The sequence below is a fragment of the Danio rerio genome, chromosome 5, assembly GCF_049306965.1.
Source record: "Danio rerio strain Tuebingen ecotype United States chromosome 5, GRCz12tu, whole genome shotgun sequence".
Taxonomy (NCBI): Eukaryota; Metazoa; Chordata; class Actinopteri; order Cypriniformes; family Danionidae; genus Danio; species Danio rerio.
This window is the reverse complement of record NC_133180.1, coordinates 74028498-74050613: the sequence shown is the minus strand read 5'-3', so window position 1 is coordinate 74050613 and position 22116 is coordinate 74028498. Positions and strand designations below refer to the sequence as shown.

At 39.7% G+C, this 22116-nt stretch overlaps 1 protein-coding gene across 2 annotated transcripts; it reads left to right on the top strand.

Annotated features, from left to right (window-relative positions):
- On the top strand, nucleotides 1-20667 carry wasf3a (WASP family member 3a). 2 transcript variants are annotated; one of them, XM_009301998.5, is made up of 9 exons: nucleotides 1-26; nucleotides 4304-4466; nucleotides 10150-10284; nucleotides 11321-11474; nucleotides 11842-11959; nucleotides 13846-14048; nucleotides 15763-16011; nucleotides 16152-16447; nucleotides 20372-20667. In XM_009301998.5, the coding sequence occupies exons 2-9, from the start codon at nucleotides 4334-4336 to the stop codon at nucleotides 20527-20529; spliced, it is 1446 nt and encodes a 481-aa protein (XP_009300273.1). In that variant the 5' UTR covers nucleotides 1-26; nucleotides 4304-4333; the 3' UTR covers nucleotides 20530-20667. The 2 variants fall into 2 exon arrangements, with proteins under 2 accessions (XP_009300273.1, XP_021332359.1); XM_021476684.3 differs by having other exon boundaries at nucleotides 4301-4466.
- The last annotated feature ends 1449 nt before the right edge of the window (nucleotides 20668-22116 follow it).

Below are 22116 nucleotides of genomic sequence, written 5' to 3'. Positions count from 1 at the left end.
GTGTGCCTGCAGTCAAGTCTCCTCAGGTAAGAGAAACGATTTAAAACACGTAGTTAAATCCTTCAGTACTTCATTATTACAATATAATTAACCTTATGGTTACAGAAGACTGTAGATGTGGCGTGTTTAAAGCATATTTATTAGATTAAAGGTCTTATAATAAACTCTCATGCAGTTTTCTGCATCGAAAGAACAGCGCCACTTCTGTAGTATTCAGTAACAGCGCGACATTTATCCTGAAATTAATATTTATTAAGTTTATTTGTAGTCATTTGCTATGCTTTGAAGCAGTTTTAGAGTGCTTTATCATCACTGGTTCTCACAGAGTCTTGGTATTATAGTACAGTGATAGTAATTTCCTTTAAAGTAAGTGATGTATAGGCCTGATTTATTGTATTATAAATTAATTTTAGCACAAATATGGCAGATTTTCCAAATAATCATAATAATAATGAGATTATTTAGCTTGCCTCTGTTTATGACATGCAGAAAGTGCAACATAACTTCATTATTTCTTGACCATATACTTTTATGTCATATTTCTACATGATCTACTCTATTGTATGGTCTTTAATAACTTTCAGCTATCAATCTTGCAGTAAAATGATGTTTTCCATTTGTGTAGACATTGCCAGAGTACAGCGTGATGTTGTATGCCACTAAAATGGAGCACTGAGTAGTGAGCCATTGATTTCCATTTGAGTTAATGGACATTTCCACAACCCTGCTTGCATGATTGGTAGCAAACAGAGAGATGCTGACCAATTGCCTTCTTCTGAAACATGAAACCTAAATTTAACTATTATAAGACACAGAATGAGACTTTAAACCTGTGTTAAATATATAATAAAGCATGCTTGGTTATATGTTTTGCAGGAAGATGAGTCTAGCTTGTGCGGTTATAGCTGAAAATGTAGCTGGAATTTTACACATTCTTGGTTCATGTGTTAAAGTGTAACCTCGTGAGTCTAAATGTGCCAAATCCTTTGATGCATCGAGCAGCAATTTCTTTCAAATGTGCCATGAGAGTTAATGTGACTGAGAGAGCGGGTGTAATCCAGAGCGCAGTGCATGTGTGTGTGTGTGCAATCCCTTAATCCAGGGAGGCCGGGAGCAGCAACCTCCCCCTGTATAATCTTCTGGTGACATACAGTTACCTTACTCCTTTCAGGATAGTAGGCCACAGAATGAGTCTAACATGTGGAAGATTTAATGTTTACCAGTGAGATGGAAATGTGTTTAATACTTATTAATGGTGTAAATCACCCCATAAGAAAAACAAGTATGCTAACTGTATTGAGTATACTTGAAGTTTACTTTTATGACACTTTTAAAGCACACTTTTAAAAGTTCACTTTGAAGTGCAATTTAAATATATAACAATTAATTAGACGTGTGGGCATCTTGTACTCTTAGTTATAGAACACATTTAAAGCTCTTGATGCTAACTGTATCTGTAGTGGTTTCCTTTACATTATATTTGCATATAATATCATGTCTAAATCTCTACTTTTAACAGTTTTTATGTCTTACTTAAATGGGTAAAAAAAAGCACAACAAAGTGAATTGCAACAAATATAAAGTGAAACTATAATACATGTTAAGTTATCTGCAGTTAATAAGCAATAAAGTGTCTCAAGCGACTACATTCATGTTTCGCTAATTAGTAGGGTTGTCACGATAGCATTAATCTACAGTACAATCCTATACAGCTGAAGTATTGTGATACCAAGTAGTATTGCGATACTGTAATTCATAACTCAAATCTATGAAACAAAGGAAATTGTCAGAAATACTATATTTTATATGCGATAATAGGCCAACTTGAATTGAATTCATAATTCCCTTATTATTGAAACTAGTATTTGCACATCACATCATCTAAAATGCATAAATTCATCTTGTTTATTTTGTTTATAGCTGACCAACAAAAAATAGATTAAAATATAGATGCAAATTAAACTGAACAAAATTTGTTACAAAAAGATGTAAAGTGGTCAAAAATTAATAAAAAATTAATTTCAATGTTTCCTGTTGCTCTTTTGGGTCTTCATCTATTTATTTATTTATTTTATTCATTTATTTATTTATTTTTTTGGTCAGGTTAGAATTCAAAGTAATTCAACATTTCACAGATGTGTGTTCGAACTGAAGCATCAGAAAATGTGCAATATGCATACAAGGTGCAAATTCTACACAGTTTTGCGACCTTAAAGTGCTCCACAGACCATTCAAATAAAATGGTCTATTGTTGCACGAGCGTGTGAGCACTTTAGGCAAGGCAAGTTTATTTTTATAGCACATTTCATACACAGTGGCAATTCAAAGTGCTTTATAAAAACAGGAATAAAAGAGACAAGTGTAAGAAAATAAAAAGAAATAATAAAAAAGAAATGCAGCTCAGTGCTCATTGAGTAAAAACACAGCTAAACAGATGTGCTTTCAGTCTTGATTTGAATGTACCTAATGTTGGAGCACATCTGATCAATTCTGTAAGCTGATTCCAGCAGTAGGGGGTGCAGTAGCTGAAGGTGGATTTACCCTGCTTTGACTGAACTCTTGGAACTTCTAGTTTATTTGATCCTAAAGATCTGAGTGATCTGTTTGTATTCAGTGAGCATATGTGTGATGTATTAGGCCATTTAGTGATTTATAGACAAGTAGTAATACTTTAAAATCTATTCAGAATGTAACTGGGAGCCAGTTTAAAGACCTGAGGACAGATGTGATGTGCTCTGATTTCCTGGTTCTGGTCAGAATCCTGGCCGCAGTGTTCTGGATGAGCTGCAACTCTCTGACTGTCTTTTTGGGAAGGGTGGTGAGGAGGCTGTTACAGTAATCCACCCTGCTGCTGATAAAAGCATGAGCAAGTTTCCTTAAGGGTGCTTTCATACCTGTGAATCGATTCAGTTGTTCCGAAACAGGGATTCAAATTGTTACATTGTTGCTCATTGCTCTTGGTGCGGGTCACGAGTCACGTGCGAGTAAACTCTCCTCACACTGGTCAGATTCACGGTTTATTTAGCAGAGTCCTCCTCAGCTGTCAGGAGAGGTGGTGATTTGCTGGTGGTTGACAAGGTGCGCGCGACGTGTCTGAAGACGGAGGACGGATGCGGTGGGGAGGGGTGAAAAGGGTGCGAAGATTATCACTCGTTTGCGGGTATCCGGGAGTCTTTGTGCATTTGCGGGAGACTCCCGAAACTTCCGGGAGACTTGGCAGGTCTGGAATGACCTCCCGCCCTACTCATATTTCTCTCTTTATATAGCCGTATGCCTATAACATATCCATAAAACACTGATATAACTGGGCTCGGATCGAATTTCTTTCTCACTACAATCGATCCGCTCCAGAGTTCGTTTCAATCAAGCCGAGACCACCTCATTCAAGCGATCTTGGAGCGATTGATTTGGCGCAGATCCTAGCGCGATTGCTGAATTCACATATGCCAAACGAACCACGCTAACTGGGCAAACAAGACAGGTTCCGAAACAAAAGTTTAGGTGTATAAGCACCATAAGTCTTCACTGGAAACAAGCATCTGATTCTTGCAATGATTTTGAGATGATAGTATGTTGATTGACTGCTTTGACATGACTATTGAAACTCAGATCTGACTCCAGAGTCACACCAAGATTCTTGACCTTATTTTTTGTTGTTTGACCTTTAGTGCCAAGGTACGCATTCACCTTGAGAACCTCATCTCATTTTAGTGACTTTTCCACATGCAACATGGGTGTAATGGTTTCCTCCGGGTGCTCCGGTTTCTCCAACAGTCCAAACACATGCACTATGGGCAAATTGAATCAACTAAATTGTCCCTAGTGTACGAGTGTGTGTGAATGTGTGTGTATGGGGGTTTCCCAGTACTGGGTTGCAGCTGGAAGGGCATCCGCTGAGTAAAACAAATGCTGGAATAGTTGGTGGTTCATTCTGCTGTGGCGACCTCTGAAATAGAGATTAAGCCGAAGGAAAATGAATGAATGAAAGTCTGAGCATTTGCTTGTGTTTGGAGTGGTGGTCCTTCTCTTATGATGTCAGTTTGATGATTCAGCCAAAACATTCTTAGCCACGCCCCACTTACCGCCCCACTTACCCCCCCCCCCCCCCTTAATATTTCAGTTTAGTTGGAATTACATCAACATACTAAAGTAAAGGTCTCTTCAGTTTTTCAGATCAAGCAGATTTTAAAGACTTAAATTATTAACCTGTACTAAAATGCATGATTAATCCACTGTGATGTGTGATGTGACATAGTCTTTTGCTTGTGATGGTGTTGCTGTGACTGTTTCTCTGCATTAGCAGGAGCTGAAGGCCGTGTCTGTGGATAAAGTCATGCCACTGGTGAAGAGGAACATCGAGCCCAAACACCTGAGCAGAGGAGCTCTACCTGAGAGCATCAGCAATGAGCTGGAGTGCGTGACCAACAACACCCTCTCGGCCATCATACGCCAGCTCAGCAGCCTCAGTAAGACCAGTGGCGCAAAAAGGGGATATGCAGTATATTCGGCGCACAAGGGTGCCACACATGGGGGGCGCCTTTGTGCCAAAACTATTTTTGAAATTATCCATATTAAAAGTTTCAAATAATATATATATATTTTTGTTAAAAATGTTTATTTAGCATTTTATATGCATATAGTATTGTATTTTATTAAATTAAAAAAATAATTCCACCCCTGCCCCCATTTTTCATACCATATACATGTTTTTATGAATTTATTATGTATCATATTGATTCATCAGGCCTTTTGGTAACTTCTTAGCTCAAAACTATTTTAATTTTAGCTACAAACAAAGTTATAACATTTCAGTTAAATAGAACATTTCACACAGTTTGTTTCTGTTTTTTGTTACACTAAACATTTGACAGTCTTTTTCATTTCACTTTTAGCAGTTTCAGTCAATTGTTCTTGCAAAGACAGACCTTACACTTCTCACAGTATGCATGTAAGAAGTAATCGCAATGTTCTTTTGCCCTTCAGGACTCCCATGTCTATCATTTTGTTTTGACAAATGCAGTACAAAAAGTCCAAAAGCAAGACAAGTCAAGGTGCTATAATCATTTAGTGAGGGAAAATTAAATTGAGAAAAAAATTTGGGGTGGTATGAGATGCATTTCTTTGCGACTTAACATGCTTAATGTAATTATACCTTTTAGTACTTCATACTATTTCAGTTGTGTTCAGAACTGCGAAACTGTATTTTTTAAAGCATGTTGACATCTTTATGAAAAAATATCTTTAATTTATTGATGGAAATATTTTCCCCATTTTATCCCTTGCCTGTTATAAAATATAGTTGGATTGAAGGGGGGGCGCGCAAAAGTTGAAGCCGCATACCCATCAGTAAATGTGCAGTTGCGCCCCTGAGTAAGACATCTTACATTCGTCAGGCAGAAATAAATTTGTATATTTTTAAACCCACAATAAATACTGGCGATTGAAATGATGTGATGAATTCCCTCATAGAAAACACTTATAATGTTTGCTTTAATACAGAGTGTTACTGTATACAGCAAAAATATTAGCCCTCCTGTGATATTGCAATTCTTTTTCAAATAATTTTTAGTAGAGGAAGAGCATTTTTCACAGTATTTCATTTTATTTTCAAATTCAGTATTCATGAGTTAATCCCACCGACATGACTTTCATTGAGGAAGCAGAGACTGGAGATGCAGGGGTGGACTCACCCATCACCCAAGCTGAGGTCACTGAGGTAGTTTGCAAGCTCCACAGTGGCAAAGCAGCGGGGGTGGATGAGATTCACCCACTGTATTTTACGTCTCTGGATGTTGTAGGGCTGTCTTGGCTGACATGTCTCTAGAATAGAGGGCAGGAACAGTACCTCTGGACTGGGCTCCTCAGCCTCTAAGGCAGGGGTCTCAAACTCAATTTACCTGGGGGCCGCAGGAGGCAAAGTCTGGGTGAGGCTGGGCCGCATAAAAACTGACCTTTCTTTTCCGGACAGAAAATTCTTGCAGCCTGTAACATGCATTTTTTAACAAACTCTCCTTCTGTGAATGGTTTCCCTGCCTTAGCAATCATCTCACTAACCATGTAACTAGCTGCGACTGATGCAACATTCTCTTTGGTTGATTTCTTGAAGAAATCTTGTTGCCTCAGTAGACATGCTTTAAGACTGGCAACTCACTTGGCTCTCTCATCCCCCTGATATTTTGCACATTCCTCAGCATGTTTAGTTGAATAATTTCAAGTTGAATTCCTTGTGCACTGCAACTTTCTCTGTGCAAACAAGACATGTGGGGATGCCCCTGTGCTCAACAAAGAAATACTGCGTCTCCCACTTTTCCTGAAATAGTCTGTGCTCGTCATCAATCTTTCTCTTCACTGCAGGCTTTGATGAAGTCATGATGGGGGTATGACCAAATCTAATTCTGTAATAAAATCTAATTCTTCTCTGTCTGTTCTAATTCAAATTGATTCCAGGTGTGGCCCACACACAAACTCTCCTGCCGACTGCCGGCCTCTCTTCAATTCAATCTTTTTCTGACCGCTGTGCCTAGGGAAAAAAGTGGGGGAACTCACTCAAAACTTCCATTCCCTCACCTAAAAAAAAAGGCGTATATATGTATAAATAAAACACCCCCACCCCACTCCAGTCACATCAGTCTGTACCAGTCTGTATCTTCCTATAATATATATAAGATGCAGGCTGTAGCTAGGTAGGTGGCAGGCTGCAGATAGGTAGCTAAGTGGCAGGCAGGGGCGGGAACAGCTTACTTTGGTTCTGGCCGGCGCGAGTTCCCTCCTAAACACTTCCCGCCCGTCACAGCGTCTAACAAAGGGGCGGGGTGACGTCACCGGCATCCCTGCTCCGCTGATTCTGTCAGTGTACAGCGGTCGGCGCGGGCCACAAAATATTGCACTGAGGGCCGCAAATGGCCCGCGGGCCGCGAGTTTGAGACCCCTGCTCTAAGGGAAAGTCTATGGCAGGGTAGTGGAGAGGAGGATCCGGCTGATGGTTGAATCTAGGATCCAGGAGGAATAATGTGGTTTTCATCCAGGCCGTAGTACACTGGACCAGCTCTATACCCTCGGCAGGGTGCTCGAGGGTTCATGGGAGTATGCCCAACCAGTCCACATGGGTTTTGTAGACTTGGAGAAGGCATTCGACTGTGTCCCTCATGACATTCTGTGGAGGGTACTGTGGGAGTATGAAGTCAGAGGCGCTCTGTTAAGAGCCGTCTCGTCCCTGTATGAACAGAGTAGGAGTCTGGTTCGCATTGCCGGCAATAAGTCAGTGTAAAGGAACTTGAAATAATGTGTTACTTTGTTTACGATTTTGAATTTATTTATTTTTTTATGTTGTGTTGTATTTTGTATACGGGTTGATTTGTTGAATGAATTAAGTTGTTTGGGGACTTTAATTATGATGTCAAAATTGCAGAGCTTACCGGATGTATAAATTGCGTGTAGTAATGAATGAAAACAAAGTATGGAGCGCTGGGTGAAACACGGTAAAAGGGGCACAGGTATACGGTTGCTTCACGGATTCCTCCTTCATGAGTTATAGCTCCTGGTTTGAGGGAAAAGTAAGGTAATTTGGTTTATTTGTTTAGGATTAATGTTTAATTGTTGATGTTGGCTTAGTGTTAACTTTTGGGATTTATTTGTGTTTGTTGTTTGTTTATTTTCTCTCTAGTTCTTACGGTGATTCATATAATTCTATGGAATTATAATTATAATTATAATTCTATGGAAAAATAATTCTATGGAGTGTGACCAATAAATGAATCGTGAACCATCAGTGAAAGACTTATGCCTAGTTCAAACTGCGTGATTTTAGCCCCGATTTTGGCTCGCCGACAGATTTTGAGAAATCGCCGACAAATGCCTGAAATCACAGGAAAATCGCTGCTCGTGCACGTGAGTGACAATCACACAGTATGAACCATCAAAGACGCGATCTGAGAGAATCGCCGATGAGTCGCCGATGCCTGCGAGATATTTGGCGTGCTAAATATCTGGAGCTGTCGGCGATTCAAATCATGCCGTGTGAATTGAGTTTTGACTGAAAATAACATCAGCCATCGCCTACAGCCAATGAGAGAGCGACATTCACTTGCGTGTGCGTGTGGGTATACCTGCTGCAGGCCAGCGGGAGGCTGGGCGAGAAGTTAAAAGCGCTCTTTTTCGGTTTATTTGGACCCACCAAATGGAGGAAAAAATAGTGGAGGTTGACAGGACTCTGGAGCAACCGTGTTTGTTTGACGTTTCATACAGAAAGAAATTAGTTTATTAACAACGTTGAGGAGAAATGGCTAATTCCCTTTAAACCCAGGTGAGCAAACATGTACATGTTCTACCCCATTAAAGGCTTCTTTCTCATTATGTAGTTAATAACAAAAGATACACTACGTGTTTTTGGTTGTGAGACATAGTTTGGATGAAGTTGTCGGCGATTCTTCCAATAGTAAAGTCATGCAATGTGAAAGTCCCTGTCGCCGATCCATCTTGCAGTGTAAACAAAGCAGCGACGAAACGCTAGCCCAGATAGTCATGCAGTGTGAAAACATCTGTGACACGACTACTTTGAAAATCCTGCAGTCTGAACTCGGCATTAGTCATCTTTTAACCAGGACGCTACAGTCAGACTTGTTTCCAGCGCATGTTGGACTCCGGCAGGGCTGCCCTTTGTCACCAATTCTGTTCATAATTTATATGGACATAATTTCAAAGCGCAGCCTTGGGCTGGAGGGGGTCCGGTTTGGGGACCACAGGATCTCATCTCTGTCATTCACAGATGATGTTGTTCTGCTGGCTTTATCAAACATGGACCTTCAGCATGCACTGGACCGGTTTGCTGCCGAGTGTGATGCGGCTGGGATTGACAGGCGGATTGGTGCAGCGGCAGCAGTAAACTAATTCGTTTTGTTTTCATTGCATATATGGATTTCTTTGGTTGTTACCAACTTCTGCTGAAAATGTACATTCAACAGCACCTTTAGAAACATGTTTTCTGAGAAAAATGGTGACGTGTTCAATACTTATTTCCCCCACGGTATAAAATCCATCACAATAGATTAAATGAAATGGGATAACAATGCTTTTTTTATTCATTGGCTCTTCGGCCAAAGCTCTAAACCTTAATCTCATGAATCACACAGAGCAATCGACAGATGTGGATCTGCGTTTATGCATGTTCAGAGGGATCAAAGACTGTGAATTGGAGAACTCCTGTTGTCTGCTGTGTGTTTGTCTTAATGTGATTGATCTGCGTACGAATGAAACTTGCTTCAGTTTATTTGCAGTGCTTTTATTTCTGTTTCTCTCTACGTCCCTGTAATATTGTGCTTATGTAACGGGGCCAGCTAGTGAGTGCTGTGCGGGTAAAACCTCACTCCTAAGACACTTGAGGCCATGGATCTTAGCCTCCTTGGTAGAGCAATCAACTCCCATGCGGAAGGTCGATGGTTCTATCCCAGCTCGGAGCGGGTTGGGTGGTGTAGGACCAGCGGGGTTACGTTGGTGCCGTGATCCATATGGGAGTGAGGTTTAGGGGGGGGGATGAGCATAACGGTAGCCAGCTAGTAAGTGCTGTGCATGTAAAACCTCACTCCTCCGACCTCTACAGGTGCTCTATCGACAGATGCTAGAGGCCATGGACTTTAGCCTCCTTGTTAGAGCAATTGGCTCTCATGCGGAAGGTCGCTGGTTCGGTCCCAGCTCGGAGCGGGTTGGGTGTTGTAGGACTGGCGGGGTTACATTGGTGCCGTGACCTGGATGGGAGTGAGGTTCGGGGGGGTAAGTGTAACAGAGGCCAGCTAGTAAGTGCTGTGCAGGTAAACCTCACTCCTCCGACCTCTAAAGGTGCTCTAGCGACAGATGCTAGAGGCCATGGTCTTTAGCCTCCTTGGTAGAGCAACCAACTCCCATGCGAAAGGTCGCCGGTTCGATACCAGCTTGGAGCGAGTTGGGTGGCGTAGGATCGGCATTTATATAAACAATAAAAATATTTCTGTAAACAAGGTATTTTGCAACACCTCGACATCAGTAATAGAGCATAACATGAAACTATAGACTTTTTGTTTTGTCCAAACGACATATATTGTCATACTGCACCGAATGCACAGCCCTAGTTTCAGTTCATCTCTGATCTGCAGTCTTTTCCCCACTCATCTATTAAAGGTAAACATGCAGAAGACGTGTTTGGTGAGCTCTTCAATGAAGCCAACACATTCTACCTGCGTGCAAACTCTCTGCAGGACCGTATTGACCGTCTCGCAGTCAAGGTCACTCAGCTGGACTCTAGCGTGGAAGAAGGTCAGTCAAAAACCAAAATGCACAGTGCACTCAAAAAAGCAGTCACTTTTTCACAGCCTTCATCCAAAATCGATCAGATTCATTATTTTCCTCGAAATTCAACAAATACCACCCCATCATGACAGAAGTTTCAAATTTATAAAAATTTGAAATTAAGAAAAAAAATTACATGAACATAAATATTCACAGCCTTTGCCATGACATTCAAAATTGAGTGTTTTGTTTCCACTAACCTTATTGTACATCTTCCCAACAGGAAAAACCACCAACACTCAAGAATGCATGATTATATGCTGTTATGGCATTGCAATAAAACTGCGATTATAATGGGTTAATGGGGCAAAAACAGCCCCCAACATAACCAAAGGGTAGTCAATTAGTCCACAGTGTATTGTTGAGTTTTTGAAAACATTTCAAAGCATTTTCCCAAAATGTGTTCAAATAAGATTTGTCACCAAAACTCATTCCATTTGCTGAAACACAGAGAACATTGTGGCCAAATTAAGACTTAAATCACTCTGGAGTGGTTGAAAACATCCCCAACAGCACACAAGGGTTAATATGGAAAACCATGAACTTGATTAGGATGTCCTTACTTTTTCACATGTCTGTATATATAATAATTTTAACTTTGTATAGACCATTTTGAGGGATGTAAACAAAAACAATGGTCCCAGCGTATTTCCTGATGTACATTTTTCATTTTTGTAGCTTCCGAGAGTCCAAAAAGAGCCACATATTGATAAATAATGTTATGAGAGGTGATTTACTATTATTTTATGATTGAATTGACTCTTGTTATCGTTTTAAAATAGTTTGATAACAAGCAGGAAATGCACATGAGCCAGTGACATCACCACATTGAAATGGTCTATAAGTAATGTGCATTTATATAGTGCGTTTATTGTGTTGCCACACACCCAAAGTGCTTTACAGTCATGTCAGGGAATAAGTGTGAAACCCCAACTCGTGTGTGCAAATGTATAATTGAAGTGCTTTTCTGTATACTCATCTCTCTGTTTCTTCCTTGCCACAGTTTCACTGCAGGATATTAATATGCGTAAAGCATTTAAGAGCTCTACTGTTCAAGACCAGCAGGTGGTGACAAAGAGCAGCGTTCCAAACCCCATCACAGAGATGTACAACACCAGCGACAAACCACCACCACTCAACATACTGTCAGCTTACAGGTGTGTGTGTGTGTGTGTGTGCGCTGCTTTTTGATTCTTTTGTATTATTAAAGGTACTGTACTTGACTTTTTGACTCTTTTAAAGCTATTTAAAACTAATCTAATCAGTTGGAACTTAGCAGACGTTTAGAAAACATGCCAAGTCACACAGTTAGTTTGCTGTGAATAAAAGATGAGGTGGAAAAAATAAAAACCCACCCTCTACTCAAAAGAAATGTTGTTGGAAAAACTAAAGTTGCATAGGAAAATGCATTAGGAAAAAAAAAGCAATAAAAAAAAATCATCATCATACTGAAATAAAGGTCTGCAGCAACTTTCAGTTTACGCAGACTTTAAGATGTTTATGTGTTTTGTTTGTTTTGTCTAGGGATGATCACATTGACGGAATTAAGTTCTACACAGACCCCTCCTATTTCTTTGACTTGTGGAAGGAGAAAATGCTTCAAGACACTGAAGACAAGAGAAAAGAGAAGAGGAAGCATAGGGTAAAGTAATCTGGCTTTTGAATATTGGCAGACTATGAAATGAAGAAATGCATTTGTTTTTTTTAATTTGGCTGCAAAACAAAACCCCTGTTGTCAATGCTTAAATGTGGCATACCTTATTAACTGAGTTATTAAGACTTTAAATTACACTATTACCTGTAATTCAATTTTGGGCTTGGGACAAACATTCCATGGAATATGTTATTTTGATCACTGCAACACTACATTACACCACACTACACTGTACTATACTATACTATACTTTACTATACTATACTATACTACACTTCACTATAGTATATACTATACAACACTACACTTTACTGTGCTGTATGATATACTATATACTATATAGTATACTATATACACTATACTATACAATATTATATACTACACTATACTATATATATATACTATACTACATTACACTATTTTATATACTATACTATATTCTACACTATACTATACTACACTTCACTATACTATACTATACTATGATTTACTTCACTACACAACTACACTACGCTACACTAAACTATACTACACTATAATATATACTATACAACACTACACTTTACTATATTATATAATATACTATATACTATTCTACACTATACTATATACACTTCACTATACTACACTACGCTATACTATACTATACTACACTTCACTATACTGCACTATGCTACACTATACTATTTTACACTTTACTATACTACACTACACTATACTTTACTATATACTACACTATACTATACTATAATTTATTTCACTACACTATACCATATACTATACTATACTACACTTCACTATAGTACACTACGCTACACTATACTATTCTGCACTTTACTATACTATACTACACTATACTTTACTATAAACTACACTATACTATACTATAATTTATTTCACTACACTATACCATATACTACACTAAACTATACTACACTTCACTATAGTACACTACACTACACTATACTATTCTACACTTTACTATGCTACACTTAGCTACATTATACTACACTATACTACACCATACATTACTATACTTCACTATACTATACTACGCTACACTATACTACACTTCACTATACTACGCTACGCTACACTATACTACACTTCACTATACTGCGCTACACTATACTACACTTCACTATATTATACTACGCTACACTATACTACACTTCACTATACTATACTACGCTACACTATACTACACTATACTACACTGCGCTATACTATACTATACTGTACTATACTATACTATGACAAATAGCATATGATATAATGTGATGAAATGTATGTATGTAAATATGTAATTTGCCACACTTGTAAAGTGCTGGAAAAGTTTGAAAATTCAGCTGGAAAGTGCTTGAGAAGAGCTTAATTTGACTTTGGAAACAGTGTAAGAACCTGGACTACTTGTATCTTGAAAAACAACTAGTAAAATAGTATATACTGTCATCATGGCAAAGACAAAAGATATTAGTTATTAGAGATTAGTTAATAAAACTAGCATTTTTTTAAATATGAGTGAAAAAAATCTCAATACAAATTTCACTGGAGGGCTAATAATTGTATCTTCAACTGTGAATACTAAAAAACTTCATAAATAAATTCACTAAGAAGGTCTCAATTCATGCTATTAACCACTGGCCTATTACCTAACTATTCTTAAGACATTACCTGTTTGTTACTAGTTATAAAGTAGGATCTTATTCTATTTCTAGTTTACGAACTATTAACAAACGGCTAATTAGTAGTCTATTAAGCTAGTAGTGTTAGTTAATGGTTTGTTAAAACTATGAATTGTGACTGAAACTAAAGTGTAACCAACACATTTTTGCTGAGATTCAGATGGTCCTCTTTTCTCTCTCCTCATGCAGGAGCAGAAGCGCTGTGTTGACGGTACGCTGCCTCGTGAGGTGAAGAAGGTTCGTAAGGCTCATAACCGCAGACAGGAATGGAACATGATGGCTTTTGATAAGGAGCTGCGGCCTGAGCATCGTCATCTTCATCATAATCATCATCCTCATCATCCACTTCACAGAGGTGCATCATCTGAGGGCTCGCTGTCTCCAGAGGGCAGGTTCGTCATCTCACCGTCTGCAGATCCAGACCTCACTACATCAAATACCTGGTTTTGCTTATAATAACATTTATGCAGTGGTCACATTGCCAGAAAATAATAATTCTATGGATTACTCCTGTTTTTATAATAATAATAATAATAATAATAATAATATACAACAATAATTAAATTAAAAATGATACAATAATTAATGTAACCCACCGATGCTACTAGATCGAGCCGGGATCGAAACCGCGAATCTTTGCATGGGAGTCGGTTGCTCTAACAAGGAGGCTAAAGACCATGACCTCTAGTGTCTGTTGCAAGACCACCGGTTGAGATCAGAGGAGTGAGGTTTACCTGCATAGCAATTGGCTAGTTGGTCTCTGTTACACTTATCCACCTAAACCTCAAAAGGTGCTCTAGTGACAGATACTAGAAGCCATGGTCTTTAGCCTCCTTGTTAGAGCAACTGAATCCCATACAAAAGAATTGCCGGTTCGATTCAAGCTCAGACCATGTTGGGTGCATTAGGTTTGTGGGTTAAACATGGGGGCTGGGGGCCGGGATGGGAGTGAGGTTTGGGGGGGTATATGTAACGGAGGCCAGCTAGCAAAGTGCTATGCAGGTGAACCTCATGCCATTGAACTCAAAAGATGCTTTAGCAACAGATGCTAGAGGCCATGGTCCCTTGTTATGCTGTGCTCAGACTAGACACTTGGAACGTACGGATAAATCGCGATATTCGTGCGTAAATAGCTGCGTGAACATTTAAGTTTTCTCGCTTCATTTGCGCGTCAAATCCGCTTCAGAACAGACGCGAATTCGAGTGATGGGCAGGGCTTCTGTCTGCCTGGTGACTGTAGCTTTGTTGCTAAATGGCTAACATGGGTTTTATGAAGAAAATAACAGTGTTTATGTGCTTTAAAGAGGCTGAAAAACAGCGTTGATACGTTAACGGTCATGTCTGAGTCCACTAGATTTTGTTCAGAAGTGGATCCAGCTCTATGAGCTCATAAACTCCTCCAGAAACTTAACCTGGCTGACGGAGGCTTTCAGCGGTGCTTCTGACTGAGCCGAGCCCAGTTTGATGACTTGTTGTCGGTGTCAGCTGGAGGATTTCCCTCGGGACACCTACAACAGACGATACATCACAATCACGCCCCCACAAGAGCAAGCTCCTGATTGGTTAACCCGGGACGAATGTCCACTGAAGTTCAGATTTTCGAACTCGACCGATTCGCGCGAAACATGTGTTAAGCGTCTCAAACACGCAAAACGATCAATACGCGGCGCTCCATTCGCACCACGCAATTCGCGTCATTTGCGTCACGCCATTCGCATGTATCACGCCGCAGGATGTCTATTCGTGTGTTTGCATTGACTTAAAATGTAAATCACTCGCACTTGACGCGCGTTCCGCATCTGGTGTGAACGCAGCATTAGAGCAACTGACTCCCATGCAAAGAATCGTCGGTTCGATCCCAGCTCAGACCATGTTGGGTGCAGTAGGACCAGTGGGTTATGTAATATAATGAAATCATAATTAATCATAAAAATATGAATTAATGAAATTATTAAAATTTATAAAATCTTTCATTATTATTATTATTATTATGTACTAAACGGACAGTAAAAATACCTAGTAAATTACAATTCCTGAGAAAAACTACTCGGTTAGAGTCATTGGAGTATTTGTAACTTGTTACTTCACACCACTGCATCCAAACAGCTCAGAGTTTCCAGTGCATCCTCAAGCTGGAGCGCACACACATCCGCGCATGTTCATGTCAGTGGACTCAGCATCATCTGGTGTTAATGGAGCGGTGGAGCACGAGTACCACAGCATTGGAGGGCCTGGAGCTGCGGACGGAGCTTTCAGAGTGGCTTCACTGGCCCGAGCGCATCCAAACCCTCCACAGTACACACACCCTGAGAACGGAGTCAATGGGAACATCACACTTCCTCCAACAGACTACAGGTAACAGCAATGCAAAGTACACCAGAAATATAGCAATAACCAAAAGCCTCTATACCAATAGAAACATATGCTGTTGACCAGTGTGTGTATGCTGGAGCATGTTAAGTCTGCTTGAGAAGGTTTTTTTCTCTCTCTTACAGTATGATGGAGTATTATGCCAGTTCAGGTCCTCCTCCTCCTCCTCCACCACCAATGGCTCCTCTTATTCCCTCCGCACAGACAGCATTTGCTTCTCCTCCTGCTACTCCTCATGCTGGCCCAGTCTCCTCAGCTTTACGCTATCCTCTTCCACCCGTCCCGCCTGCTTTATCATCGCCTACTGAAGGTCCAGCTCCTCCTCCAGCACCTCCTGTTCCTCCTCATCCCGAGGGACGGAGGCTGAATCTGCAGGCCGGCGCAGGCGCTCGCAGTGACCTGCTGTCAGCGATACGCATGGGTAGGTGTACAATTCTGCACACAGGGTTTTATACGGGTGCTGGAAATCCTTGAAAATGCCTCAATTTTATTGTGTATTGTTCAAATTGTGGTGCAGTGGGTATGGGCACTGGCCGGCTGGGTCAGTTGGCATTTCTGTGTGGAGTTTTGCTTGTTCTCCCTGTGTTGGCGTTGGTTTCCTTCTGGTGCTCTGGTTTCCCCCACAGTCCAAACACATGCGCTATAGGGGAATTGAATAAGCTAAATTGGCCATAGTGTATGTGTGTAAAAGTGTGTATGGGTGTTTCCCAATCTTGGGTTGCGATTGGAAGGACATCCGCTGTGTAAAACATATGCTCGATAAGTTGGTGGTTCATTCCACTGTGGTGATGCCGGGTTAATAAAGTCACTAAGCCAAAAATAAAATAAATGAATGAATGTTTTGTTCAAATTGATCACCTGTTGTTATGTTAGTGGCTGTTTTTGCCCCACTGACTTCCATTATAATTATATTTTCTTTATTGTGTTGTAGGGCTGCTCGATTATGGGAAAAATCATAATCACGATTATTTTGGTCATAATTGTAATCAGGATTATTCAAAACGGTTATCAGTTCTCCTGTGAATTTATTTTTTTTATATAAATATTTCCCAAATTATGTTTAACAAAGGTTGTTTTTTTTTACAGTATTTCCTATAACATTTTTTCTTCTGGAGAAAGGCTTATTTGTTTTATTTCAGCTAGAATAAAAGCAGGTTTGAATATTTTGAAACCCATTTTAATAGCTCGATATTATTAGCCCCTTTAAGCAATATATGTGTTTGATTGTCTGCAGAAGAAACTACTGTTATGCAATGACTTGTCTATTTACCCTAATTAAGCCTTTGAGTGTCACTTTAAGCTGAGTATCTTGAAAAACATCTAGTAAAATATAATGTGCTGTCATCATAGCAAAGATAAAAGAAATCAGTTATTAGAAATGAGTTATTAAATCTGTTATGTTTAAACTGTGCTTTAAGCATCCTCACTGTATTTTTGATTTTATTAATGATTAATAATAAAAACAGTCGGCAGCAGCAGGAATATCGCACGCTGTCACTTTAAGAATAGTGCGGCTCTGATATGGTTTCTCCTCACATGTCTTTTGATTCTCAACTTTTTAGTTTATTACACAAATGAAGGTTAATATGAATAATCACTAAACACCAAGCTCTGACACACATATGCATGTATTTCACCATTAAATCGCTCACATTAAGATGGCGTAGATGTGCGTGTGTGCTCTGCTGTCCGAGGCAAAGCGCACACATGCTACCTGTCCAAGGCTAAGCACGGCGCACACACACACAACAGCATGTGCTCTTTTGTGCGTTTAAAAATATGAATGATGCGCATCCCGTGCTGCAAAAGTAGCATTTCAGCACATGCTTTTAGTCATTTTCACGTGGAACTGAGCTTTGCAGAGGCAAAGAGTTTTCACACGTGTACAACTGGAAAGGTGATGGAATAATCGTTTATCTCGATTAATGGTTTTTCATAATCGTTAAAAGCCAAAATCGAAATCGAATTTTCGATTATTTGCACATCCCTATTGTGTTGTGAATTTCTCTGTCTGGCTCAAGGCACCAATACTATTGTGAAGTTCTAAGACGAGCCAAAAACCAGGGAGAACTTTCAGGTATCTTCAAAGCAGAATCCTTTAAAGAGCCCATATTATGGGTTTTTGAAAATTCCCCTCCATGTAGTGTGTAACACAGCTCTAAGTGAAGTGAAGTATCCAGCTAAGGCTTAAATCTGTAAGAATACAGTGTTTAAAACTGTTGATTCATCTATAAAAGAGTCGACTCATAGTGCTTCAAACGAGTCGCCTTGACACCGAGTCATTAGGTGTTTCGCCATGACGTACGAACGAAACCAAGTTATTGACGTGCACGCGCAAACCCGGGAGATTTCAAACCTGAGGCCCCGCCCTCTGACGCAGAAACCCAGACACACACACACACACACAAACACACACACAAACATGCCGGTCGATTGAAGTCACACTGCAGATGGATATATTGAGTCTCTACCCAAAGATGAAACCTCAGCATTATAACCAAGCAGTTGGAAACTACTGGAAACTTCTGGAAACTACATGCTACAAAGAATACTTCATCAGCGTTTGTTAAAGGAAGGATCAGTAAAGAGTAACTTACTGATGGACTTCAGGATGGATTTTTCTTCCTCCATTTCTCAAGTGTAAGTACGTGCGATTAAAGTTGCCTCGTTGACTCCAGCTTGCAAATGTATTTAGTTGTGATTTGTTACTTGTAACCGCGTGTACTGTATCAGGTTAACTGGCTATATTCTCTTATCGCGTGCAAAGTCACGTTAAAAACGCGACGCGTGCTGCTTTGTTAACGGAGCTCCGTGGACGAGGAGTAGTGTGTGTGTCTGTGCGCGCGTTGTCGTCCTGAGCCGGGTTAAGTGTGTGTGTGTGTGTGTGTGTGTGTGTGTGTGTGTGTGTGTGTGTGTGAAAAGAGCAGAGTGAGAAGCTAGGAGATCTCCTCAACTGTTTTTGGAGTTTTTGCTCAATAAAATAGTTAGTCGTCTGAATTTTCAAGTCCATCGTCTGTATTTACATTGACCCACTGGCAGCTAAAATCCACGCCTACACTATCGAGCGTGTATGAACTGTGATTACTTTTATATTGCTGATTAGCTGTTTGGCAGTCGACCAATCGCAACAGACTGTCATTGGTCCAATCAGCGCAGATTAGCTTCGCGCTAAGGAGGGGTTTGGGAACAAATGAATCACTGGACGATTCATACAGGAGTCGCTGGGATAATTAGGTAAAAATAAATGCAGATTATAAGACCACGAAAGTGTTTTTTGACCTTGCATGCATATTTAACTGTTGTTGGAGACGCTTACAACCAAGATATGACCCTATTTCATGTATAATATGGGCTCTTTAATAAGAACTCAGCGTCGCTGTGGCGTCATCGAAAGAACTCTTCACTAGTACAGCAGACATTGATACATGTAGGTGGGGACAGTCTAAAACAAAGCATGCAAATGAAGTGTTGTTGTCGGCAGGGTAAATTGCCTTTCCAGTCCCAATCTCATCAGCATATAAGTACCCATTCAAGATACATTTTAGCATGAAAACAAGGTGTGCAAATGGTGTTCTAGAGACAGAACCTGTCCGACCAGTTGACCGGCTTGTCTACTATTAGACAATAGACACAGCTGTTCTGTAAAACTGACAATTTGGAGACAGTCAGGGCTCAGGAAACTAAGAGATTTTAAGGTCTGTCACACCCTAAAAACCAAATAATATAACATTTTTGTTATATATAGATTATTGCTAATTTGAAACTAGATTATATAAGTTTATATTCTCACAATTGCAAAGCCAAGACACCAAATAATCATGCATTCATGATTGTTGCTGGTTTTCCCAGGTGGAAAGAGGTCAAATTTCTCATTTTTACTGTTAATCATTGGAATAATAATGCACTAATACACACAGCAAGACTGCTGACAAAGTGGTTTGATGAATATAAACGTGAAGTTGAACATCTTCCATGTCCTGCACAGCTACCAAACCCAAACATTATTGTGTAACTTTAGGGTGTTTTGGAGGAGCGAGTCAGAAATGTTTTTTTTTTTCCTGACTTTTTTCCTGGCCACTATTCTGCAAGAAGAATGGCTCGAAATTCCTCTGGCCACTGTGCAGGACTTGTATCTGTCATTTTCATTTTTGGCGAACTATCCCATTAAGACTGTAAGGGTGTGTGTCCACCAAAGCGTTTTTGTTGCACTGCAGAAACAGAAGAACAGAAAAGAAAAAGAAAATGAGCTGCAGCGCAACATGTACCCTAAGACTGTCAAACTGCCAATCACAAAACAACTACATTTTTATTGTGTGTGTGTGTGTGTGTGTGTGTGTGTGTTCAGGCATTCAACTAAAGAAAGTACAGGAGCAACAAGAGCAGCAGGCTAAAAGAGAGCCCGTGGGCAACGATGTGGCCACTATTCTCTCCCGCCGCATCGCCGTCGAGTACAGCGACTCAGAAGACGACTCAGAGCTGGATGACAACGAATGGTCAGACTGAAGACTGTCAGCCACACACACACACACAATGGTAGATAGAGACCTTTGTCATAAATATGCAACTACTTCACGTGCTGAATTTTACATACAGTTAATTATTAAAAATGATATCTGATTTTATAAAGGAATTATGTGTGTTGAGGAAAGTGAGGAAAGACATATTTAAAGTGGCTTGAAAATACCAGTTATAGTTTACAATAAGGTTGGATTAGTTCAGGGGTTCCCAAACTTTTCCCCCAAAATAACAATGATGGTGACTCAATACCAGTGGTGTAGTCCTTGCTGTACGCACGTATACTCAGTATGCTTACTTTTTTCCATGAGCTGTTTGGGTATTACCACTTCTGAGGATCAATAATTGAGTTTACCCTCAGTATACTCACTTGTTTTTCTGATTAAACTTCCCTAATTTACATGTATTTGCGTCCCCTTTAACTGTATACCAAACTTTTTGTTTTTTTTAACTCACAACTTAATTTGTTAAGATGTGCCTATCTCTTACAATTCTTACTTAAATATTTATATGACACATTTTTCTTTGTTTACCCCAAAAGGATCTGATCCTGATCCACACTAAAATTAAAATCCTAAAATCGCCCCTGTAAAACAGTATTTCACATTTGTCTTAATTGTGCCGCTAGTGAACGACACTATACCGTATATAACACTAAAAACAATTTGGCAAAGACTAATCATAAATCGCGTAACAATGTGCGATTTAAAAGGGTAACTACTAGTATATAATAGCGACAACAGAAGAAAGACTCCTAATAGTTTGGTTTAAAACAAGCATGCACGAATGTGACAATTAAAAATAATTGCTGATTGATGTTTAAAGGAACTTATAAAATGTAAAGTAATAAGCCAGTAAAGAAAGTAAGCTAAAAAGCTGTCTTTCCATGTATGCACAGGCCCTTTTGAGTTAACTTAAAGGGCTCTATTTTGACGGTCCATGCGCAGAGCGCAAAACGCAGGGCGCAAACGCTTTCAGGGCATGTCAGAACGTGTTTTTGCTAATTTACGGACGGGAAAATGCGCTTTGCGCCAAGGCGCATGGGCTAAAAGGGTTGAGTTTATTTTCTTAATGAGTTATAGGTGTGTTTTGAGAATAAACCAATTAGAGTCTCATCTCCCATTCCCTTTAAGAGCCAGCTGCGTCGCGCCAAGAGCGCATTCGCTATTTACAGGACGCAAAGTAAGTCTAAGTGGAAAAATGAGCATTTCACAAGCAAACAGTTAACAGTTGACAGTTTTTAACAGAAAACTGTTAAACAGCATCTACTGCGTGAGAATGAAAGATAATGGATCACTTTCACTTTCGCTCTTGGATAGGGAAACCTTTAGGCACAGTGATCAATTAGCCTATAAATAATTAATTTCGTTTGTTAAGCGCAAAGATTTGTTTCAAAACTATTTCTAAATTCAGTTCTAATTTCTAGCAAACGAATAAATGAACATTAATGACCAAGTGTGGTCAAAATACTGAGTTATTTCCAAATACACCTGCCATGCCCCATATGGTCTAAAACCTGACAGGTAGGCAAATCTGAGTTTGTTTTTAATAAAATAAATATAAATATGGATATAA

Coding starts and splice junctions, on each gene's coding strand:
- wasf3a (XM_009301998.5), top strand. CDS start 4,334: ATGCCACTGGTGAAGAGGAACATCGAGCCCAAACACCTGAGCAGAGGA. Junction 4,467..10,149: donor ACGCCAGCTCAGCAGCCTCA/GTAAGACCAGTG, acceptor CATCTATTAAAG/GTAAACATGCAGAAGACGTG. Junction 10,285..11,320: donor GGACTCTAGCGTGGAAGAAG/GTCAGTCAAAAA, acceptor TCCTTGCCACAG/TTTCACTGCAGGATATTAAT.